The 26,072-nt window shown below is 44.1% G+C and overlaps 1 protein-coding gene across 1 annotated transcript in view; it reads left to right on the top strand.

Moving 5' to 3' along the window:
* Positions 1-5,579: 5,579 nt before the first annotated feature.
* LOC310800740 (uncharacterized protein) overlaps positions 5,580-26,072 on the top strand; it is a gene marked incomplete at its 3' end in the record, with an annotated part of 30,569 nt that continues 10,076 nt past the window's right edge. Inside the window, exons 1-14 of the mRNA XM_083664667.1 lie at positions 5,580-5,660; positions 7,107-7,272; positions 7,441-7,484; positions 8,530-8,819; positions 10,307-10,413; positions 13,338-13,440; positions 14,534-14,610; positions 14,781-14,887; positions 15,394-15,470; positions 15,678-15,825; positions 19,037-19,254; positions 20,922-21,124; positions 25,487-25,727; positions 25,885-25,928. Coding sequence (XP_083520793.1) covers positions 15,785-15,825; positions 19,037-19,254; positions 20,922-21,124; positions 25,487-25,727; positions 25,885-25,928 — 747 coding nt within the window. The 5' untranslated portion in view covers positions 5,580-5,660; positions 7,107-7,272; positions 7,441-7,484; ... (5 more) ...; positions 15,394-15,470; positions 15,678-15,784. The remainder of the gene's footprint in view (positions 5,661-7,106; positions 7,273-7,440; positions 7,485-8,529; positions 8,820-10,306; positions 10,414-13,337; positions 13,441-14,533; positions 14,611-14,780; positions 14,888-15,393; positions 15,471-15,677; positions 15,826-19,036; positions 19,255-20,921; positions 21,125-25,486; positions 25,728-25,884; positions 25,929-26,072) is intronic.

Below are 26,072 nucleotides of genomic sequence, written 5' to 3'. Positions count from 1 at the left end.
CTCCAGGCGTGGAGTGGAGGTCCTCCCCAGAGCTTCGCTGAGCAGCTCAGAGCTGCTGGAGCTGGGAGATAACCTGGCCAGGCTGGGCAACATCAACAGCCAGTACTCGGCCAGTGTCTCCGTGGCGTCTCGGCACTCGGAGAGTCACCGGCGGAGCTACGGCGGCTCCGTGCCCATCCCGGTGGCCCCGGGCGGCAGCAACTCATCCACGGGCCTCTTCTCGTCCTCCAGCGACACCACAGACTGGACCGCATGCGACAGCCGCGACCCGTCCTCGGCGGCGGCGGCCAACGCTAACCTGCTGGGCAACATCATGGCCTGGTTCCATGACATGAACCCTCAAGGCATCACGCTGGTGCCCTCCACATCCACCGACACGGAGACGGACGTAGACACACTCCCCCTGGCCGGAGGAGGCAGCCCGCAGGATGAGGAGAAGACGGGGGTCTTCGTCCTCCCCGACAACACAAAGCCTCCTGGAGGTAAAACAGGCGAATATCGAATATAAAACCAATTTCACCCCGGTTATGTGGCGGACGTTCGATTTGTGGGAGGTGTGGGGACAAGTATTGTGATGGAAAAAGGTGTATGGTAGGAAAAGGAAAAGATGAGGTGAAGTGCTTGCATTGTGGCGGAAATCATCATGTGGGGTCAGCACAGTGCCCTAAAAGAGTTGAGCAAAGAATAGTGAGCAAGATTAGAGAGGAAAATGGAATATCATATGCAGAGGCAGTTAAGATGTCAGAGGAGAGAAAGAAAGAATCAGAGCAAAAACAACCGGAGAGGGAAAAGGGACAAACTAACCAGAGTAATGTCATTTGCATGGAAAAGAAGCAATTCCTGGCTTTCATAGCCATGGTTATAAACTGTGCTGCTAATTTGAGTGGGAAGACGGAGAGGATTGAGATGGTGCTTGACGCTGCTAAGAGGTTCTTAAATGTGGTGGATGTATCTGGAGCAGAGATCGATAAAATACTGAGGGATGCTTTTGCGGAAACCCGGACAACTGGGTCTGAGTGACAGTATGGACAATAATATATTATTAACTGGAGCACATTGGGGGGTGGTGGACACTATTTATTTTTTCATAATTGATATCTTTCACCTGCGGAGGGCAGTAAGACGCCAAGTCTGACACTATACTGCTGAAAATCTGAAAGAAGAAGAAGAAGAAGAAGACCTGTGACAAAGAGCATAAAAGTTCTTTGCCTGTGAGAGGCAGCAATGTGCCGCAAGGCATCCAGTCTGCCGGAAAGCTAATAGAAGAAGAAGAAGAAGAAGAAGAAGAAGAAGATTGTTTGTGATGCGAGCTCCTGTCTAGCGCTAGGTTGTTAGCACTGCAGTTAGCCAGTCGACTCGACTATGCGTTATAGTTCAAAGTTCTAGATAGCAGTTTTAAGAAATACGCGTCGTTTAAACCTGTTCATCTGACTGCATATTGTTTTATTTCGAGGTGGAAATGGCTGCGGCATAATTTGCTCACATGTGGTCGTATTGACCTATACACTTGTGCTAACGCTAGCTTGTTTAGCAAGCTTGTTTGTTTACTTCGTCTTCCCCACTCTGGCTCCTGTGCACGGATTTCCATTGTAATTTCAGTTCAACTAACGTTAGGGAGTGCCGCACGTATAAGGTAAGGCGAAAAGGCTAATTAGTTATTATCTATTTGGAAAGCAGGGTCAAATAACCCTAGTCTCTAAACAGTAAAGTGTCACAATGCTTTTGAATTTAATTACAAATTAAGTAAGGCTCTGTTAACGTTAAGCCTCGGGGGTTTAGATACCCATTGAACCAAGAACAACCTTCCACCTAACGATAACTTTCCAAATCTCTCAAACAAGTCTGACACCATAAATTGGCTGCTGAGCCCAACATCAGCTGTGTAGTAACGTTACTTTTACAGCAGAGAGCGTGTTGCCTCCTGGTAGCATGAGAAAGTAACAATTCAGTAACTAGTCACATACATTATTTACATACAGTTTTTCCGATCAACTCAACAGGGTTGTTGTTCAGCATAGCTTTACCCACTGACAATCTTTTATTTACAGTTTTAAAAGATTTCCTCGACATGTTTCCCAGTTAGGCTTTGGTGTTGTTTTTTCCTCATTTTAGATGGTTATAATGCATTCCTAAATCCTCTTCCACTCCAGAATAGAATTATATTTTTCAATGTAACGTTACACAGCATGCTGCACTATGGCCCCTAACTAGATGTTCTAGAAATTAATGTACCAGTCCAGTCCACTAGCCCCCAATTAAGTTATAGATGGCTTTGAGCCGCTCTTGTTTTATATCTTCTTGTTATTAAAGCCTTACCACAGCAGTACAACAGACCCTTTTGCACAGATTTTTTACTTATTTCCCATACTCTGTTTTTGTAAATGTATCCCCTTTCATTTGCTTTTAATAGACACTATTATGTGTGGATCTATTTTTTTTATATACATCAAATGCACAACCTGTTAATCTGCAGATGTGTATTTTTCTTGTATGCAGGTATTTTTAATCTGTTCAAGTTAACCATGCTCTGACTTTTTTCTCTCTCAGTTTGAGGCTATTATGTTTTTAATAATACAACAAAATAGACAATATTTTTCCAGTTTTTTGTGTGGCTTTGGCTTTGAACCACCGACCGTAAATATGGATAGTGATTCTGGTAACATCCTGACCTTTGACCTTTGCCTCCAGATGTTTTTGGTGGGACTGACCGGCGGTATCGCCTCAGGGAAGAGCACAGTGTCTTCAATGCTGCGGGAGCTCGGATGCCCCATCATTGATGCGGATGTGGTGGCCAGGAAAGGTAGGCCACTCCCTCTCTCTCTGCTGGTCCTTTAGGCCACGCCCTCTCTCTCTGCCGGTCCTTTCCAGTGCAACCTCTTCTGGTTCACAGAATGAATATACTGTATAGAGATACTGTAGAGAATTAGTGATGTCACGGTACCAATAATTCAGTAGTCGACTCGGTACCGGTACTAGTGAATTTCCACGGTACTCTGTACCAATTTCGGTACCACGGTAAAAAAAACAGACTGATATTTCTTCAACATATTCTCCTTTATTAAAGTATGCAACCATTTCCAATGAACAAATGGCATGTAGCCTTCAACTTTAAAACAAAACAATGTGCTTCTGCTTACCGTATATATATACCGCAGCCTGGAGGATGAGTTGACGGTCGGGCCAGCGGAGTAGGCAGATGAAGATGGCCCTCGGTGGCAGGCCGGGGTCTGGACGTGGCCGAGGCGCCCGGTGTGCCCTGTCCACCTCTGGTGTTTCTCGCCTTCCTTCAGGTCCATGTAACACAGGATTTTGCCACGAAAGCGTCCATGTCACCAATCTCAGCTCCCTCTTTTACATTGATCAGGCGAATGTTATTTCTTTTACTCCTGCTGATTAAGTCATCAACCTGCGTGTGCAGCGTTTCGATGTTTTTGCATTTTATCCACTTTCGGACTCACTGTGTTGTTTTTGTCCTCCAGTGCGCTGATGCGCTTTTTTTAGAAACTCTGTTCACGGTTGCATTATTTTCTTTAGTGAGTGAGTGGATGGACTTCTGCACGTTTTCAAACTTGTTTTCAAGCTGCTCAAACCTCTGAGCGATGTCGGACTTAATCGATAGTGTTTCACGGAGTAAAAGTTTAGCCCAAGCCGTGTATCTCCAGCCTCCAGCAGGTGAGTCATTTCCTCATTCATGGCGGTGATTGCTTCTTTCTTTCTTTCGTCTTTTTCTTTCTGCTTACCTGTGTTGTGTTATGTTATGTTATGTTATGTTGTTAAAAGAGGGCAAGAGAGGAAATTAAAACAGAAGTGGATTTATAGTTAGAAAGAGTGCTAAAAAAGAGAGATTTTTTTTTTTTTTTGGGAAAAAATCCATAGATAAGCCGCACCGTTATATAAGCCGCAGGGGCCAAAAAAGGCCAAAAAACAGGAAAAAAGCCGCGGGTTATAGTCCGGAATTTACGGTATATATATATATATATATATATATATATATTTTTTTGCAATTCCAGCACGGGCCCATGTATAATACTATCCTTCTTTGCCTTGTATATTTTCTTTATTTTGTCTGCTTTTTGCAAGGTAGGCCTATATTTAAAAAAAAATCTTTAATTGGCCAAATCTTTGCCTATGCTGTATATTCAAGAAAAATATCGGTATCGGAATAATATCGGTATCGGCAGATATCCAAATTCAGGTATCGGAATCGGATCGGAAGTGAAAAATGTGGATCGGTGCATCCCTATTCCTAAGCATAAGAATTGCTCTTAAATTAAAAACAGGAACAACATTCCCAAGTCTAACATTTTAAGAGGTGGAGAGTAGTAGGTGGTTGGTATACATTTGATCTTTGGTGGTCAGCTTTTTAAACTATCACAGTTCTTGTTAATCCAAACAAGTCTTTATTGGTTAGAATTAGAAATGTTGTATTCAAACCCACAATCTGCAAATGGATGGTAATGATAGTAAAACATAGATGGGTGTTACATTACATTTAAATTATGTTTCAGCTTATTATTGCCTTCAAGGCCAAAATAAACCACTGCTTTATGGTTATATTTCTAGCTACATAGCTACAATGAAAAATAAATCACTTATTCCTGTAACAGCCCCCTCACACTCTACTGCAACAGAAACCCAGGGGCATACGTGAGTCGAGTCTTTGAAAACGATGATAAATGTCACAACTTGTACTGACTTCATGCCTGGCTGCACGTGACCGCTCGTGTCAAAAATAGGCCAGACGCAGAAACGCTCGCTGCAGGGCAGGAGCCGCCCGCCCCGTGCCACGCCACAGCCGGTGTGGTCCCACCCCGTGCCACGCCACGGCCGGTGTGGTCCCACCCCGTGCCACGCCACGGCCGGTGTGGTCCCACCCCGTGCCACGCCACGGCCGGTGTGGTCCCACCCCGTGCCACGCCACGGCCGGTGTGGTCCGTCTACTCCGTTAACAAGGACGCCGAAATTAAACTATCCACATGCTTCCATTTCCAGTGTGTTTGCACCGTTAGAAGGTAGTGTGTCTTTGTGGGGGGGAAATGTTCCTTTCCAAATAGAACCTTTTCTAAATAGAACTCATCTATTGACAGAAAACTTTTCTTTCTGTCTAGATAACATATTATGTAGGCAGCTGTGGCTCAGGAGGTAGAGCGGGTCGTCCACTAATCAGAAGGTTGGTGGTTCCATCCCCGGCTCCTCCAGTCCACACGTCGAAGTGTCCTTGTGCAAGGCACTGAACCCCAAATTGCTCCCGATGGCTGTGCCAGCACCCTGCATGGTAGCTTGCCGCCACTGGTGTATGAATGTGTGTGTGAATGGTAGGGCTGGCACGGATCAGAAAACCCACGGATCGGATCGCGTGACGGATTTTGAGCCACGGATCACGGATTTTTCGGATCAGCAAAAAAATATATATATCAGATTTTTTCTCTCAAAATTAGATTTTCGATTAGATTTTTTTAATACTATTATAATTCTCTAACCATTTGTTGCCCTGCACAGCTCAAAAAATATTTTTTTCTCATAAGTGACACAATGTATGCTTTTACTCTGAAGGCAGAACGACCCAACTTCCTGTTTTAGGTGGCACTGCTATGCCTAACTTCGTGGCTGTTGCTTGCACCAGTCACATGACACGGGTACAGACCTACAGACCAGACCAGGTCAGTCTGGAAATATAACGTTGATGCTACGTTAAGCTACTCAGTGGCCCCACGTGTTGTTTTGTTGTTATGTGTCCTAAGGCAACATTTCACCGTCCGGTGATAATGTGTTTGTGAAACGTGTGCGCGCGTGTGTGTGTGTGTGTGTGTGTGTGTGTGTGTGTGTGTGTTGTGGCTCTCGTTATCTTGTGCAGCGCGCAACACGCTGATCGCATTCCTGTGCTTTTTCAGAGGTGTTGAAATAAGTTTGTGTGACTCTGTCTTTAGTAGCCACTAGCCACAGCCTTCAGACATACTTTACAGCAGCGACAAGGGATGAGGAAGCTCAATTGTGCTTGCCATGATTATGCCTGTCTGTGTCTGGCTGCGCTGGGCGTTCTCATACACTAACATTAAACGTTAAATGAAACGAAGGGGGGGGGGGGGGGGGGTCCGCGGACTATTGATGTTCCGAACCGCGTTCCGAACCGTGGGGGCTGATCCGTACGGGTCACGGATTATCCGTGATCCGTGCCAGCCCTAGTGAATGGGTGAATGTAGGCATGCGTTGAGTAGGGTTGAATTAGTTTGGAGTCTGCTATACTGTAGGTTGGAGGCTTTAGCTGATGTGGCCTCCAGAAGCATCCTACGTGAGGGGATCCAGGACCGTCCTCACGTGATCAAAGACGTCCCATAAACACGAGACCGGACAGACGTGACAAAGCAAAGCAAAATGAGACAGACACTAATATTAACTGTCCACAGGTGATGTGGTTGTGCGTACCAGACTGACCTCTCGAGGGCCGAGGCAGACGCCATTTTAAGTACGCCTATGGCAGCCCCGTATGGACAAAAAGGCACCATACGGACAAAGAGGTGATATAGAGGTATAAAGGGTGCCTCTATATCCTTCTAAATGAGCAGAGCAGATCAAAAGATGAACAGCCACAACAAATAGACATAAATATTGATCATATCTACATGCGAAAGGGGGATGACTGTAACACTACGAAACTGTGATATATGAACAATATTAAAGCCCCATTCAGTAAGTTTCCAACTGCGCCCTCTGCGTGCATTAGTATCGATAACGATATCGCTGTTCAAAGTCAACAAAACACAGCGCCAGAAAGCTCTATGTACATGTTGTGACATCGGGTGAAACATCATTTTCGTAGCAAATCCGAATCGAGTTACTTCCTCGTTTTCATGAGCACAGCGCTTCCGCTGTACAGCGCATGCTTCTCTTTTTTCTTTTTTCTTGCTACGGGACGTGACAGACAAACTGCTTAGTCCCAGTGCTGGCCAATGGAGGGCGGTGTGGGATAAATAAAGACGAGGGTCTCCCTATTAAAAGTCAATCTACCATGTCCTGTGAATAAAAAGCTGTTATATTTCAGTAAAAAATGTCAAAAATCTTACTGATTGGGGCTTTAACCAATTTTCTGGGATATTATCTCTCCTCAGAGTCACCTGTTTGAGAGCATCCAGGAGGGCCAAGTATGAGTTTCCAGACAAGGACTGGGCTCACATCTCAGAGGGAGCCAAAGACCTCATATCCAAGCTGCTGGTCCGGGATGCCACTCTGCGTCTCAGTGCTGCTCAGGTCCTCCAGCACCCCTGGGTGCAGGGGGTAGGTGTCTTCTAAACTTGTATTTACACATGACTACTGGTACTCTAATTCATCCAGTGGCATTTATTAGTAATACAATTAGGAGTTTATTTCACAGTCTTTATTTTGTGGTTATTTAAAAGTTAAAGTGTACATGAAGAACCCATGCTGGTGTTTTCATTTCCCCAGAATGCTCCAGAGAGAGATCTTCCAACTCCTCATTTTCTCCAAAGGTAAAAGCAGATAGCTTTGAAAACTGTCAAATTCATCTCTAAAGCCCTTTAAACAATTGTCAGTGCTTGTGCAAAGTGCTTTACAGAGCAACAAAGGACATTGATAAATACATTTTAATTAATTAAATTAAATTAATTAATACATAATACATAAATAATTGTATTACTTTCTGAAGACTGGACAATGTGTGGTGCGTTTATACTATTACATTATACTTTTATACCTCTCAAACCTTTTCTGTTGCTCTGCACAGCCCAGCTTTATTTTCCAACTTTTCTCAAAAGTTTCACAATCTAGGCCGTCCGGGTAGTGTAGCGGTAGATTCCCTGCCTACCAACATGAGGGTCGCAGGTTCGCGCCCCCGGGTTACCGTCGGGTGTCGGGCAATGGGTCTGCGGGTGGGAAGCCAGATTAAGGGTATGTGTCCTGAAGCGGCTGGCATGTCTTGGAGGAAGCATGGAGCTAGTCTACGGCTCTCCCCAGATTGGCAGAGGGTGGAGCAGTGACCCTGGGCAGCAGGGGGAAATTGGCCAAGTACAAATGGAGGGGAAATCTGAAAAAAAGTTTCACAATCTAAGCTTTTACTCTGAAGGCAAAATCGCTCTACTTCCTGTCTCACCCTGGTTAACTCCTACAGTAGGTAACTTGACGCAGCAAAATCGCACCACTTCCTGTCTAGTCCTGAGCAGGAAAGCTAACTTTTACTTGGCCCCACATGTTCTTTTGGGCATGAAGTGTCCTAAATGAGAGCATTCAACCGTGTGTGTGTGTGTGTGTGTGTGTGTGTGTGTGTGTGTGTGTGTGTGTGTGTGTGTGTGTGTGTGTGTGTGTGTGTGTGTGTGTGTGTGTGTGTGTGTGTGTGTGTGTGTGTGTGTGTGTGTGTGTGTGTGTGTGTGTGAGAGAGAGTTCTCCCGTTCTGGAGTCCCCAAAACTGTTTGTCTTCATACTCCAAACGGACAGTAGGCGTTTTCGGACCAGAAGAGTTAGTTAAAGACAGGCATCCATGATCTTACAGATGCTCTTCTCCCTTCTCTCTCCTGACAGGAACAGCAGCACCAAAGACTTGACCCAGTTCGCTGCGCACGCTATCGCCTTCAACCGGCAGCTGTCCCAGCACGAGGAGCAGCAGGAGGAGGTGGAAGCCCTGGTCTGCTCCATGAGGCTCCAGCACGACGAGAAGCAGGAGGAGGTGGGAGCCCTGGTCTGCTCCATGAGGCTCTCTCCTCCCTCCAACTCCAGGCTGGCCCGCAGTAGGGCCATGTCCAGCGCCCTGCGAGGAGGAGCCATGGAGGAACTCACCCCCTGACTGACTCAACCCCCCACTTAAGGCTTGGGTGAACGTCCTCCCGTCTTTGTCGTCCCACTGACAAGTCGCTCTATTGTTCATTCTTAAAGGAGAATTCCTGTTTTTTACACCCCAGACCTTATTTCCAGCTTAAAATATGTTTTACTCGCCCAAATAACTTTGGTTTCATTCTGATCTCCCTAGAAGATATTCAGATCCAAGTAGAGTCCTGGAACTGGCCAAAACAGGCGTAAATGGGGCATATGTCGTTCACACTGTAAATAACATATTTTCTGTCACCTCGCAGTTGGTTGTTATATAATTATGGGAACATGAATTAGCTATGTAATGAACCTCAGATGTGCTTATGTTCTTCTTCTGTGGTTTTCTCTTCTTATTCTGTTACCAAACAGAAGCGCTTCTCGCTTCTTCTCATGAAGCACACCCGGGGCAGGTCAGAGTTCACTCCGTCTGTTGTGTTTTGTAGCGTAGCAGCCTATCTTAGCATAGAGATATGATCTGATTTCAAGATTATGGACGATTCAATTAAATTGCTGCTTGTATGGAATAAGGCCATATATCGATTACAAACAGCAGCGGGAGATAAAGCGGGAGATGTTATCTATGTGACGGACACTCGGACAGCAAACAGAGCAGGCTGTCGGCAGCACGGGAGGTTCGTTACATAGCTACTTCATGTTCTCATAATGATAAGTCACCCCTTGGCCCTTAACCCTCCGTTTTGCATGTTCACGTGGAGGGTGTCCCGATTGTTTTTTGCATCAGATTATTTATATACTATAAGAAAGAGAGTTGGAGAAAGAAAAAAAGGTGCAAAATCTTAATGGGTGCGTTTTTATTATTAATTTAAATATCCAGCATTATATAAGAATTTAAATCTCCTACCACTGCCAATACCAACATTCAGCTAGGGAAAGCAAAATACAAATAAAGCAAGACACTATCTGTCTGCTGCACTTGCCCCCAAATCACTAAATATCCCCCCCCTGCCTGGAAGTAAAATTTCAACAGAGATGATGCTAGACTGGGTTTTTGACGATAACACACCCAAACAGCTGGATAATGTTTACTACCCTCGTCTTTTCACCCATGTTCACATAGTCCTACCTGGTGAGGTGGGTCGGGGCATTATTGACAGATGATGAAGTCGTGTGAACTAGCTTGTTCCCCTCCCCCCCGAACAGGCGCCCCAACTGACCAGAGGAGGTGCTAGTGCAGCGACCAGGACTCATACGCCGCTGGCTTCCCACCGATAGACACGGGCAATTGTGTCTGTAGGAACGTCTTGAGCACGCCGAAAATACCGCTGCCCGGGAATTGAACCCGGGTCTCCGTGGTGGTAGGCGAGTGCTTATTATACCTCTACACTACCCAGACCCACCCTGTCAATGAAATGTTTAACTTTAACAAATCACCAGCTTACTGGGGACCCCCTGATGGTCCCCAGACCCCATGTTGAGTCGACAACCACTCGTTAGGTTCTATCTTACTAATTGCATTATTATGCTTCTCAAGGTGGATATGGTGAATCCCATGAAGAATAAGAAGTGCAACCACCACTATGATGAAGCAGCCATCCTGGCCCTCATCAAAGCAAGACACACCCAGAAGAAGAAATGCGGGTAAAACACACTCCCTCTGCAGACCGCTAGAAAGTCCACTCAGCTTTTTCCACCACTAAACAACTGGGCGGGCCGGTGTGGGACCAGAACTTAACCTTAACTCACATTTTCTTCATTATAGCGCTTTGATGTTTCAGACAAATGAAGTTTGGCTGCCTCCTAGAGGAAAACAGATGAAATTGTGCCACCTGGCCAGTTGTTGTGAAGGAAACGTGCTTATTGTCTTGGCCTTGGTTAAGCTGTGTTCACACCGAGATATTTATTTTTCTCTCTGTCGCTCGATTCAACCCTTTGGAATCGCTCTGTCGCTCTGTTTAAATCGCTCGTCAACAGGCACAATAATTGACGGACATGTGGGGGCTATAACGTTACGCAATGTCATGATGTTTGTCCACTACGAGGCCGAGCCACCGTAGTTGTTTACAAGCTAAGCCTATCAGCGTGCTCCTAATGCGAGCTCTATACCGGTAGTACAGACTTCACTTCATGTCAGCTGTCAGCCTGTCAATCAGCTGTCAATGCAGTTTGTTGCCACACAATAAACCAGCGGTTTGTTCCAAGCCAGTGTGATCCTTGACTCACTCTCACACGGCAGCCAATCAGCGTTGAACAGCGAGCGACTGATGCCAGCGTAATTTCGCTCGAGTTGGGATATTTCATCTCGGGCGTATTTTCGCCCTATCGTTCTGTCTCTGTCGCTCGGACGCCCAGCGATTTTTCTCCCGGGCGAATATACGCTCAATCGCTCGTTTGCATTGACTTTGTATGTAAACTCGATGCCAGCGAAAAAATTTAATAGGTCGGTGTGAACGCAGCTTTAGCAGTTTGTTTTCAAAGACACAAACTCTGGACGTTTTAATTTTGGGTAAAGCCAGAGGGTTTTTATATGGCTTACGCCAGCTCTGGGAGTATGAAGTGCTTTGAATGTGAGACGTTAAACGGTCTGGTTAAACGCAGGTAGACGCGTCTACTTACTTATTCTTCAGACGGATTTGCGTCTACTCACTTCTAAATCTCCTTTGATGCAAATCCATTCAAGTTTTTTTTCTCTTTTGGGACTAAAGTCTCTGCCGGGCAGCCGGGCAGATTGAGATTCCACCAGGAAACGTTGCATTACGACGGCGAGATGAGGCGGACGTAGCCTGTCTAGTGAATACTTGTGTCCACCAGAGGCGTCCCCGAAGCGGCTCTCCGCTCTGCTCCACAAATCAGCCTGTGTATTTTAGCTTCTCTCAAGAGTCACGTCAAGCAGCACAGAGCAGATCAAGCTGGGCAGGAATTCACGAGAATAATAAAATAAAACATCCTGTCGATTTCCCCCCCATTGGGGGGTGCCAATTTAGCCTGCTTTCTATAATAATGCATCCCTCAATTACTTGAATGCTTCCATTATTTTGGCAGCTACTTGGGTTCAAATTAACTTAGTGAGTTGGTTTGAAATTTGTGTATCAATGAACTAAATTCAGTAATGTTCAGGTTATGGTAGTCTAATTGTTCTCATTGTTACATTGTAGCCTTTAACTCAATCAAAATGTTGTTTTTGTAGACACCAATAATGACTGCCCAGCAAATGTAGTTGAAACTAGTAAGTATAGTTAAAGCAGGACTAAACCCCCAAACACCTTTTTCAGCTTTTAACCAATATATATGGCTTTTGGGGTGGTATGTGAAGGATTCTGGTCAAAATCTCCACATCTGTGACCAATCTGTTAAAATTGTACAAACCCCTATCATTTCAGCAGCATAAGTTCCCTCTATGGGTTCAAACCTGCTTTTTTTTGTGCCCTCAAATGAATGGGCGATTTGGTACATCGTGACGTCACGGTGGTATTTGCGCGTGCCCCACTCATGTGAAAATGTGTTTTTTCCCCCCATGTGATTATTACTGTAGTTAATGCGGCGCGAGCCCTTTAAGAGCAATGTGGCACGTTGGACAACAGCGGGATGGTGTACACAGCATTAATTATAGCCTTCTTCACCGCCTCGGCCGGCATCTTCTTTGAAAAGTTGAAACAAATCTCGGAACGCCTCCTCTCGAGACCTCGACTCTGATTGGCTAAACGGACAGTGACTATCCGACCATCCGATACGTCTATCCAGAAAAAGTTCATCCCTCTTCAACTTTCTGTCCATCAAAACGTATGCAAATCTTCTGGATACGTATGCTTCTGAGTACTCCACGGACAGTCGGACAGCTGTCATTGAAAATGAATGGAAGTGAACAGAGAAATGAACGCACACGGACAGACACCACGGATCAGTGTGGCCAAGGCCTAATGTAACGCTACGCTGTGTCCGTTGCATTGTTTTTGAGATGACCTGGAACATAGTTGTTAGTTGTGAGCTAATAACGTTAGTTGTGTGGCAATAAAACGACACTGAATTACCAGTTTGATATAACGGTCAACCGAGTCACACTCTTTCCATGAAGCCCACCAGCTTTAATAATATCTGTTGGCTAGTTGTTGATATTTAAAGTCCCTGGAAACCAGAAATATTTATTTATTATTTAGCATTTTGAGTTCATCACATCACAGGACCCTATGTTAATAAGCCACCAGCCAAATTTGAACGATGATGAACGTCGCAAAGTATATAAATTTAGGTTTGACAGTCATGGCAAAAGTCATGAGAATCAATTAGTTTTTAGAGTGTATTTTCTCCCGCGGACTGTGTGGGCGTGTCAGGCTGTCTTGAGAAATCTGATGTAGTTACCGTAGTTCATTTGTTGACTGAATGTTTCTCAGAATGCGATTATCATGCTGCTGACTAACCCTGGTTTTAGTGCTGTGACTCACATATATGTGGACATGTTCCTATAAGTGCCTTTTATAGTTTCACTGTGCTTATGTGTTGATCTATATCTGATGGAGAAAAGTTGATTTTCACATTAATTATAATTAAATATTTTTTTACATTGCCAGGTTGCAAACCAACAAGTGAACTCCTACAACTCATCAGTTCAACTGGAAAATGGCAGCCATGCTAATTAACGTGGCCATGGGCCTGAAGTCACTTCACAGCTGGGTAAGTGGGTCACTCACATCACTAACCTGTTATTTTACGAGCTATTATTATATGACTCTCTTTCAAGAGTCATATAAAAAAGGTATCGAACACTCTAAAATTCAATCTCTGCAATTTTAGGCAGATTAGAGCATCTCTGACTGACAGTGCGGCTCTAACCTTTCTCCATTCAATGATTTTTGCACATATAGACTACTGCCTCACTGGTCCTTCACAGGAGTAACCACCTTGAAGCCCGTCGAGTCTCTATATAAAAAGGCCCTGCAAATTTTAGATAAGAAACCTATCTTACCATCATTGCAATATACTTCTAAAGTACAAGCTCCTCAGCTTTGACAATTATAATTTTTTTTAAATTGCCTGTATGATTTATAAAATCCTTCATGGGCTAGCACCACCTCCTTTAGAATGCTTTATCAAACGGAGAGCTACCCAGAACACCACGCGAAGCTCGTCGAGAGGTGACTGTGAACTACCTCTGAGACGGTCCTCTGTCGGACAAAATGTTTTGTCCTACAGGGGTAGCAAACTGTGGAATAGCCTACCAATGTCAGTCAGAGAGAGTAGCAGTTTTCACACCTTTAAGGGGCTGTTAAAGTCATGGCTCAGATCAAATCAAAACTGCGACCATATCTAAACCCTTTTGTTTCATGTGTTGTTTTTGTATATATATATCCTTGTAAGTCCTATGTCTACCTTGGTCAATGTCCCTAATGTTTCCTGTTTTTGTTTTATTTGTATTACATACCGGAATTGAAGGTCTGTATGTGCCCACTTGAATTGCAAAGTTAAATGCCTCCTTCATGTATATGTATGTCTCCTCTCCTTTTTACCCTATGTGTATGTATGTGTCACCTACATTGCACCCCTGTCAGTTGCCCTATGTATGCACTAATTTTTCTATTTCTTCTTTTTAAACTTTTTTGTACCTCACCTGTCGAGGGACTACGGATGGAAATTAGCTAAGGCTATAATCCGGCACATTTACATGCAAATGTTCATTAATGTTGCACTGTCCCTGAAATAAATAAATAAAAAATTACCTACCTGTCTTTAGACTAAATGTCATGACTTTGTTTCAATCTTTTTACAGTTAACAAACAAGCCAGAGCTCCCAGCCCACCGCCCAGCGACATGGTTCTGTGAAACAGTGCCTTCTCCTTCAACCAGGTATAATTCTGGACTTGATCTGAAAGCTTGTGTGATTTATCAAATGTCTTCAAAGGGCGTAATGTAGGGCTAGCATTTGAATCCAGAGGTAAATTAGTATTTGGGACAGCCCTACAGTTGGAACAATATTTGGCATTAAAATGTAATACTTTAATTTGCCTTCATTCCAGTGGCAGCTGGTCTCCTCTCCATGACCTTCTGCTCATGACCGATGCCTGCAGCAACTGGCGGATGGAGCAGGATGTGGCCGTGCTGACCAAGCAGCTGGAACAGCAAGGTAGAGCATGAAGAAGCACACATGAATTTGAATGAGTTTTCATAAACTGTTAAACTCCACCTACCTCCCCCCCATAGAGACACTGCGGAGCGTGCCATCATTCAGAAACCACGCCCAAAACGGGGGAAAACACAATCTCCCCTCCAATCCTGGCATTCCTCCTATGTCGCGTGCATGGTCGGGTGTTGCACAAAAATATCGTATATGCGGAAGATGAACACTCCAACTTACTTCATTGACAGCAACATCCACATTTTTCTTCTTGCCAATTCTCAATGGCTTCCTTGTTTTCCTTGGGAGTACAAAAAAATGTTAACTGGCGATTTTTTTTTACATTTGTTGTCTGCGCAGCCCACCACACAACAGCTTTTAGCTATGTTTAATTCAAGGAAAATGACACTGGTGTGTGGAAATGAACTGTGCTTTTCCCCCGTGATGGGCGTGGCCTATTTCATACTGTACATTTACTGTTTCTCATCTCACTCTGTAACCATCTATCTATACAGACTGAGAACATCCAGTTGAAACGCAGTCTGGAGAAGCTGAAAGGACAGCGTGAGGAACAGGAGCTAGAGATCAACAGGTAAGCACCTAAGGACTCAAAACACTTGAAGGGAATGTGAGTCTCTCTTCTTTTTTCATTTCTTTTCATGAGTGCTGGTTGTACGACAAGAGACCATTTCTCATTTGTGACTCAGAAAAAACGACAGGACTTCTGATGAAGCTGTTTTTATTCATTCATGTATAAATTGCCTGACCCACAGTTTCACTGCTCGCCTGTCTCTTTTAGGTTGACAACACGCCTGAAGGAGGAGAGAATCCACTACTTTGACCTCTGCAGTGAGCAGGGGGCGAAGGAGTGGATGCTGACCCAAGAGCTCATCTCCAAAATCAAGGATGAGAAACATCAGCGGGAGATCCAGGACTTGTAGAACCAGGTGGGGAAGCACTGTATGCTATTGTGTGCTGGGGCAGCAGGCTGAAGGCAGCGGACGCCAACAGACTCAACAAACTGATCCGTAAGGCCAGGGACATTGTGGGGCTGGATCTGGGCTCTCTGACTGCGGTGTCAGAGAAGAGAACGTTGTCCAGGCTACGCTCCATCATGAGCAACGACTCACACCCACTCCACGGCGTGCTAGTCAAACACAGGAGTACGTTCAGTGAGAGACTGATTCCACCTAGATGCAATACGGAGAGGCACAGGAAATCATTCCTGCCTGTGGCCATTGGTCTATTTAATGCCTCTCTTAAAAGAGCACCTCGGAGACGCTCAGTCAAGGACAGTCTGTTGAAAGGCCAGGAGCCCCTGAGCCCCTGATATAAGAGTCATGAAACAGCTTCCCAGTGTCAATTCCTTTTCTCACCCCTCCCTCATGCCCTTATAGCCAATCCAAGATTCAAGATTCAAGATTTGTATTGTCACTCCAGTCCGTAGTACAAGTATCACGTGTGAAATTCTTGTGCTGTAGACTCCGTTACAACATAGTGCAAAATAGCAGGGCATATGAGTGCAAAAACAACAAGAGACACAACAAGCAATAAAACAAGCCAAAAAACAGTGACATATTCACTGCACATAGGTGCAAACAGTATAGACATAATTTAAACATAATTATAATAATGTTTAATAATTAAACATTCTGTTTGCACAGGTGCAAATAGCATAGACCTAATTAGAATTAAACATACGTAATGGTAGCAGCTGCAGTACAGCTACTACATGATTGTTGGGAGTTTATTTGTGTATGTTAAGGAGTCTCGTGGCCTGCGGGAAGAAACTGTCCCTCAAGCGATTTGTGCGTGCTTTTGGGACAGTGTATCTCCTCCCTGAGGGTAACAGGGAGAACATGTGGTTCACATGTGGGGGTGGTTTGTGTCCTTGATGGTCTTCAGGGACCTCCTGAGGCAATCCAATATTGCTGTAGAGGTGGAATGATGAGCAGCTGTAGTGCCTTATGCAACTTGGATGACATTAGTTTTTCGGCCTCTGCATCTTTGACATGATAGTAGAAGTGGTTACCAGACTGGGGTGGGGACATCTCTCTCTGGCTGTCGTGTGTGTTTTCCTGATCAGAATGTATCTTTGACATGATAGTAGAAGTGGTTACCAGACTGGGATGGGGACATCTCTCTCTGGCTGTCGTGTGTGTTTTCCTGATCAGAATGTATCTTTGACATGATGGAGAAGTGGTTACCAGACTGGGATGGGGACGTCTCTCTCTGGCTGTCGTGTGTGTTTTCCTGATCAGAATGTATCTTTGACATGATGGAGAAGTGGTTACCAGACTGGGATGGGGACATCTCTCTCTGGCTGTCGTGTGTGTTTTCCTGATCAGAATGCATCTTTGACATGATAGTAGAAGTGGTTACCAGACTGGGATGGGGACGTCTCTCTCTGGCTGTCGTGTGTGTTTTCTGATCAGAATGCATCTTTGACATGATGGAGAAGTGGTTACCAGACTGGGATGGGGACGTCTCTCTCTGGCTGTCGTGTGTGTTTTCTGATCAGAATGCATCTTTGACATGATGGAGAAGTGGTTACCAGACTGGGATGGGGACGTCTCTCTCTGGCTGTCGTGTGTGTTTTCTGATCAGAATGCATCTTTGACATGATAGTAGAAGTGGTTACCAGACTGGGATGGGGACGTCTCTCTCTGGCTGTCGTGTGTGTTTTCTGATCAGAATGCATCTTTGACATGATGGAGAAGTGGTTACCAGACTGGGATGGGGACGTCTCTCTCTGGCTGTCGTGTGTGTTTTCCTGATCAGAATGCATCTTTGACATGATAGTAGAAGTGGTTACCAGACTGGGATGGGGACGTCTCTCTCTGGCTGTCGTGTGTGTTTTCTGATCAGAATGCATCTTTGACATGATGGAGAAGTGGTTACCAGACTGGGATGGGGACGTCTCTCTCTGGCTGTCGTGTGTGTTTTCTGATCAGAATGCATCTTTGACATGATGGAGAAGTGGTTACCAGACTGGGATGGGGACGTCTCTCTCTGGCTGTCGTGTGTGTTTTCTGATCAGAATGCATCTTTGACATGATAGTAGAAGTGGTTACCAGACTGGGATGGGGACGTCTCTCTCTGGCTGTCGTGTGTGTTTTCTGATCAGAATGCATCTTTGACATGATAGTAGAAGTGGTTACCAGACTGGGATGGGGACGTCTCTCTCTGGCTGTCGTGTGTGTTTTCTGATCAGAATGCATCTTTGACATGATGGAGAAGTGGTTACCAGACTGGGATGGGGACGTCTCTCTCTGGCTGTCGTGTGTGTTTTCCTGATCAGAATGCATCTTTGACATGATAGTAGAAGTGGTTACCAGACTGGGATGGGGACGTCTCTCTCTGGCTGTCGTGTGTGTTTTCTGATCAGAATGGAACTTAGGCTGGAAATTGGAGCAATTTGTTATGCAGTAACCTCTGACATCACTGTTCCCCTTTGTTGCTGGAGAAGAGTTGAAAATGCTATTTTGTTCAGATTGCCTGTTCCAGTGTGTTCCAGGCCAACGGCGCCCCCGCCAGGCCAGAAAAAAGATTGATTTTTTTTCCTGCTTTCCCCAAAATTTCAATAAACCTTTATGGCATATTATTACAATACAACAATGCTGGTGTTGACAGTGTTGACAGTAATAGAAGATGCCAAATCATTAAAAACAATAAGCATTTTGCTTTTAGGAGCATTGTGCCAGCGTGCAGCGCTGTTCCAAAACGTGTCAACGTGTGTCGTTGCCTGGGAAACGCACATCCCATAATACAACTGTTCGCATCGCATCCCATAATAGTATGATGATACTTGGGATGCCATTGCGTACATGGATGCGAACAGGTTAGCTAAAAGTTTAGTGTTGCCAGTGAGGGCCCCCATCGTTGCGGTCGGGGTACATTTCGAAATCCCTCCAGGCCTGAAATTTTTCTAGGGGAAACACTGCTGTTCCCATATTATTCTCAGAAGCAATAATCAGTGATTTGATAATGTTTGCTTTTATACTAAGACCATCAAAGCTAGATTCAGAAAGAAGAGCGAACATTTTCTGAGGAGTTAGGAAACTATTCAAATCTCATAAAACAATCAAATGTTCACTCACTTTATTATCCATTCAACTGATGCAAAAGGCATTAGCATCTTGTCCCTTGTCCTTACAGGTTGATAGCATGCGGGGCAGTGATGCGACCCTACGTGGAGGCCAAGATATCCCACAAGTCCCACACCACCATCAAGTACTTCCTGAAGATGTGGAGCAGCGTCAGCGAGACGCTCATCTTCAACTTCCTGGGCGTGGCCACGGTGGACGGACAGCACTCCTGGAACTGGACCTTCGTCACGGTCACTGTCATCCTGTGTCTGGTGGCACGGGTCATAGGTCAGCTCTACTGTAGTGCTTTCCAAACGTTCTGAACGTATATGTGATGGCAGGCGGGGGTGTGTTAAGATATACATTCAAACGGAAACATGATGTCATGGTGGACTGCCGTTGATAATCTATGCACAAGTCAAGTGAATAGCTTCTTATGAAACACGTTTGTCACAAAGTTCACTATAGAGCAAGTACTGTACATAATATGTTAAGCAATGAGCAGAGCATATATATATATATATATATATATATATATATATATACATATATATACACCAGAGGGTTAGGGTAGCGGAGCGGTGATAATTACCGCTCCTCGCTCCCAGAGCGGTCCTTTCCACCCGCTCCAGCGCTCACGGCCGCTCCAGACCGCTCCCCGCTCGATACAGATTTCACCCGCTCGCACTCACCGCTCCACTCCGCTCAAAAGAATAAGAGAGATAAAAAGGCCAGGGTGTTTTAATTTGCATTTAAACGCGTTTCGGCATATGTGCCTTCATCAGAGCAGAGCATGCTCTGATGAAGGCACATATGCCGAAACGCGTTGACCCTCAATAAAAAAAGAAAGTGGAAATCTGAAGTCTTGCATCTCAATTTTTGGCGTGCTGCTACCGTCACTCTTGTAGTGATTTTTTTGATGATATACTGTCTGTCTGTGACTTCATTGGTTGTTGCCAAGAGTCACGAGCTCATCACAAGATACTGCCACACACATCATGTGATGGGAGAGCTTGTGATGGAAAACCGTTTTTAAGTTGTAGCGGTCAGTGGGTTTGTGGTCACTTCAGTGCCTACGGAGCCATCTCACATAGAGTAGCTTATTAAAACACACAATCAGAGAGAAAAGTCATTTGACTTTTATTAGGGCTAATTCATAAAACTCTGCAGTGACAGAACAGCAGCACGCAAAATCTGCACCACGGTAATTTACCCCGATTCATAAAATTATGAATTATGATTGTGAATACCATGATGGATCCACATTAGTTATTAGTCAGCTGCAACACAGGTGATCACAGCCAATCACAACCAACATGTTAATTAAGCTTGACATATGCAACAGTCTGCCTCTGAGTCTGTATCTGTCAATGGGCAGCAGAGACATGTTAGAATGGCAGATGATGTTGGGCATGGTAAACCAAATGTTTATGATGTCACTGACTGAGATTATGAATTGGTCAGTGGTGATCATCACCTGATGAAGACCTATCAATGCTCTGTAAGATAAATATATAGGAGCATTGGTGGCAGCAGCCTTCTCTTTAGGCTACTTTATCTCTGCTACACTCCAGCACCTGCTAAAACGTTTATGTGACGTGTATGGTCATCTTCTCTTTTTCAAAATGATAATTTTCATTAGTTAACGTTCATTTTTACAATAGACCGTGACCAAAATGGGTGGAAGAATGGAGAAAACGGGTCATGCAAAATTTGCAAATCGCTTCCCAATATTTCGCATTTTGAAGCACCCTACCGTGACGGTATCTGCCCCTAACGTTACTCTAAACCTGCCAGTAAGTTTTATGATACAGCCCCATTCTATGGCCCTAAATGGTCAACTCTGGCAACTACCGGTAAATAGGCAAAAAAAATAGCAAATATTACAGTATTTGACCCAAATCTGTTACACACACACACTCAAACCCAGTTTCTCATGACATTGTCCTTCCCAGGTGTGGTTGCTCTGGTCTACGTTATCAACAAGTTCCACATCGTCAAGCTGACCACCAAGGACCAGTTCATTATAGCCTACGGTGGCCTGCGAGGAGCCATCGCCTTCTCCCTGTGCTACCTGCTGGACAAGGACCATTTCCCCATGAGAGACATGTTCCTCACCGCCATCATCACCGTCATCTTCTTCACTGTCTTTGTCCAGGTACTGGGACACCATCTTGTCTGTTCTGTTCCCCACTCAACAGACTGTGTTGTCACATCGTTAGCCGTTAGCTGTTAGCCGCGTTAATATAAGAGCCCGACCCGTCACCCGTGACGTAAACACATACATGCAGGCAGGCTACATACACAGTCACTCGCAAAGGTTTATTACAGCTGAGAGGCTAAGTAAGGGACGCTAATGTTATCTCTCTGACTCGTTTGCTCCAATACACCCTTTTCACGGGGGCCATTTTGTGTCAAAAAGGCAGGGTAAAGACAGGGGCAAGCATAACACTAATGAGGGTTTCCAACTTCCATGATTCACCCGTTTACACAACTTCTTTGCGGGTTATCTGCCCCGGTGTACAACTGATTCAGCTCAGTCTGTCAGGAGGTGTGAGGTGATGCGCTTCATCAGATGGCCTCTAAGTTTACACCAACCGCAAAGATCATCTCATATCATACGAGGGAGTCCTGTTCAGTCTGTCTCGTGGTGTTGCCTAGTTGAAGGATTTGCCTAATAAGATTCAAGATTATTTCAAGATTTCAAGATTATTTTAATTTGTCCCGAGGGAAATTTGTCTTGGACATACAGGCTGCCACATAGGTACACAGTGCCATAACAAAAACAACAACAAAAAACAATAGTGCATAGCACACCAGTGCCGACATGTGCAAACACACAACCAAAGTGCAAACATCAATAATTTACAGTACAATCAACAATACATTACCTATGACCTGAGTTTAGGAGACTGACTGATATGGGGATGAAAGAGTATTTGTATCTGTTGAGGTGTCTTTTTTTGTTCTTGATTGGGACTCTGTAACGCCTGCCAGATGGAAGCAGTTCGTATTCTGAATACAAGACATGAGAGGGGTCAGCAATGATCTTCCTAGCTTGTCTTATGAGTGATTTTGATAGCGAGGATGATATGCCATTCACCTTGGTGACAAGAGGATACAATTATGAACCAGAGAGAATACAGAAGAGGAACTTTTGCAGAGAGTGAAGTGAACAGGCAGAGAGATGCGCCTCCTGTCTAAATGCCTGGGTGCCCTGGCTGCAGACCTTTTTCACCATTCCCAGGATAAATTGTGGAAAACGTCCCAGACCAGAGAGGCCAGGTGACTTGTTGTCTCTAAAGTAAGTCAGTGTTTTATCTCTCTTCTAAGCCTTCCTGTTTTGTAAACCGCGGCTCTGTGCTCTGTGCAGGCTTTTAGCGGAGGAATACGGTAGTTGTACGGTTGGGAGAAAAAGCAGTGCCGAATGAAACTGCTGTTTTGCGGAAAAGTAAAGCGCTGAAAATTGTCAAAATAGAGCGTGCATGTACACGGATATCGATTTGTTTAGGTGGGCGTTGTTTTAGGTGGCTAAATTACGTTTTTTTGTTTAGTTGTTGACCCCCAGGACTTAGAGAGAAAAAGCTGGTGATGCTGCTGCTCTGGGTGCCGGATCTCGTTCGACGCTGCGCCCCGCTTCAAGAACACTGTACCTAATTAAGTTAGTGTATCTGACTAGCTGATACTTGTTAAATACTTGATAAATGTTTTAACATTGCATGATATTCAGTATAATCTCAGATATCCGGCAAGAAAAAAAATATTAATTTCACTAAACTTCCTGAAATTCCAATTCACTTCCAATGTTTCATTGGAATTGATTGATTGATTGATTGAATTGACCCCAATGCTGTTGCAGACCACCATGCCACTGCATCGTGGCAATTACGGTCAGATGCAGCATTGGGATGCTGAAAATAGGTGTTAGATCTACTGTATGCAGTAGATGGCGCCATTTTGCAATGACGAATACCTCTGTTACATTTAGACTTCACTGTTTATACCAAGATATATTTGAAGCTGCTAGTGTAAGAAAGGAAACCCACAGTGACCTTGGCTTGTGTGATGAACACCAACATGAGGAAGGGATCAGTGGGATATTGCAGCAGACGTGTCTTTAGCATACATGTAACAAACACTGACCTTGCATGCAAGATCATGTGACACAGTTCCATTTCTATTTGGTCCTAGATAGTCCATGGGCCAAGGCAAAAATCGGTACCACCTGAGGTGACCGCACGATTTTGTTATTTTTGTCTTCCTACATGTCTGTAGTTTATATTTTGGTATGATAACCCTGCCCATTTGGTAGCTTAAGGATAGTTATCACTCTGTAAACAAACCTACCCCCATATAAATGACAAAACCCTGATTTCTGTGTATTAGTCCAGATGATATGTGAAAATGATGTTCCCTTTTTCGTAAAAGCATGAAACTTGGTACGCTTATAGTTTGGGGCCCTGTACAGTTTCAGAAATTGAGCCATCACAAAAATGCCTTGTGGCGGCCATTTTAATTCTGCCATAAGCATAGTTTGCATCATATCTCCTGAACCACACATGCTAACACTGAAAAGGAGATGTCTATCCCAACGTTTTCATGGTCAAGGATTACAATGATACCATAGAACATCATAAAGTGTTAAAGTGACTAATCAATTGTGAATTTGATGACGTTGTGAGAAGGAAATGACAGTATCTGATAACTGATGCTATCCTCTCCCGGTAGGGAGGGGAGGCTGGCCAGCGAGACTAACATAATTATGAAATTACCCTCAAAACACAATAATTGTCAATACTAAACCATGTTTGGTAGGCATGAATTTGCAATTAAAATAGCTATAATTCACCATTGTTAATCTCCGTCCTTACTCTAAAAATGGTAAACCCCATCTTGGATTTGGCCGTCTGGCAGAAAGTCGCAGGATGTTTGGGAGGGGCCTGGGGGCTATTTTAACAAAAGGCCCATAGAAGTAACCCTGACCCAAATTACTCATCAAAAAATGTTAGCCAGAGAGTGGTCATGGAATTGAGGTTATAGCATCAGTTATCAGAAACTGTGATTTCCTTCTCACGTCATTAAATTCACCATTGATTAGTTACTTTAACAGTTTATGATGTTCTATATGGTAGCCATCACCTTTTCTGTGTTATCATGTGTGATTCAGGAGATATGATGCAAACTACATAATTCACTTATGGCGGAATTAAAATGGCCACCACGAAGCATTTTTGTGATGGCTCAATTTCTGAAGATTTACGGGGCCCCAAACTATATGCGTACCAAGTTTCATGCTTTTATGAAAAAGTGAACATGATTTTCACATATCATCTGGACTAATACACAGAAATCAGGGTTTTGTCATTTATATGGTTTTTTACAGAGTGATAACTATCAATAAGCTACCAGATTGGCAGGGTTATCATACCAAAATATAAACTAGAGACATGTAGGAAGACAAAAATACAAAAAGTGCGCGGTCCCCTTAGGTGGTACCGATTTCACCATTGGCCCATGGACTAATTGCATTGTATCTTTCTCAAAACACCACTGAATTCACCAAAACATCACTGAATTCACCATTAACTATTCATGTGAACAGTTTATGATGTTGTATAGAGTGTCATTGTAATCCCTGACCATGAAAACATAGGGGTAGACATCACATTTTCTGCGTTATCATGTGTGGTTCAGAGATATGATGAAATCAGGGTTTTGTCATTTTTGGGGGTAGGTTTGTTTACAGAGTGATAACTATCCTTAAGCTACCAAATCGGAAGGGTTATCATACCAAAATATAAACTAGAGACATGTAGGAAGACAAAAATAACAAAATCGTGCGGTCACCTCAGGTGGTACCGATATGTCAAAATTTCAGCCTTGGCCCATGGACTATTGTGGGCGTGAGATATTTCAACATTGTATTACAATGTTTACAATGATGACTGTTGTCTTTTTGGGTGTAATTCTCCACCCTGGACTTTGTGTCTGCTAGCTTGGCTTTCTTCTTCCTCTGTATGAGCAGTGAAAGTTACATTTTGCCTACATTGTCGATTAATCGGTTAACATAGATTGATCGATCAAATTCTTAATGTAGTAGGAGGAGTAGGGTTGAATTAGTTTGGAGTCTGCTACTATAGGTTGGAGGCTTTAGCTGATGTGGCCTCCAGAAGCATCCTGCGTGAGGCAATCCAGGACCGTCCTCACGTGATCAAAGGGGTCCCATAAACACGAGACAGGACAAAAGTGACAAAGCAAAGCAAAATGAGACAGACACTAATATCAACTGTCCACAGGTGATGTGGCTGTGCGTACCAGACTGACCTCTCGAGGGCCGAGGCAGACGCCATTTTAAGCCCCGTATGGACAAAAAGACACCATAAGATCAAAAGATGAACAGCCACAACAAAGACATAAATATTGATCATATCTACATGCGAAAGGGGGATGACTGTAACACTACGAAACTGTGATATATGAACAATATTAACTAATTTTCTGTGATATTATCTCTCCTCAGAGTCACCTGTTTGAGAGCATCCAGGAGGGCAAGTATGAGTTTCCAGACAAGGACTGGGCTCACATCTCAGAGGGAGCCAAGGACCTCATATCCAAGCTGCTGGTCTGGGATGCCACTCTGCGTCTCAGTGCTGCTCAGCTCCTCCAGCAGCCACTCTGCGTCTCAGTGCTGCTCAGCTCCTCCAGCACCCACTCTGCGTCTCAGTGCTGCTCAGGTCCTCCAGCACCCCTGGGTGCAGGGGGTAGGTGTCTTCTAAACTTCTATTGACACATGACTACTGGTACTCTAATTCATCCAGTGGCATTTATTAGTAATACACTTAGGAGTTTATTTCACAATCTTTATTTAGTGGTTATTTCAAAGTTAAAGTGTACATGCTGGTGTTTTCATTTCCCCAGAATGCTCCAGAGAGAGATCTTCCAACTCCTCATTTTCTCCAAAGGTAAAACCAGATAGCTTTGAAAACTATGTCAAATTAATCTCTAAAGCCCTTTAAACAATTGTCAGTGCTTGTGCAAAGTGCTTTACAGAGCAACAAAGTACATTGATAAATACATTTTAATTAATTAAATTAAATTAATACATA

The sequence above is a fragment of the Poromitra crassiceps genome, assembly GCF_964638095.1.
Source record: "Poromitra crassiceps genome assembly, contig: HAP1_SCAFFOLD_58, whole genome shotgun sequence".
In the NCBI taxonomy this organism is placed as follows: domain Eukaryota; kingdom Metazoa; phylum Chordata; class Actinopteri; order Beryciformes; family Melamphaidae; genus Poromitra; species Poromitra crassiceps.
The sequence above is the reverse complement of the archived record's forward strand: the minus strand, read 5'-3'. Positions and strand labels throughout refer to the sequence as shown.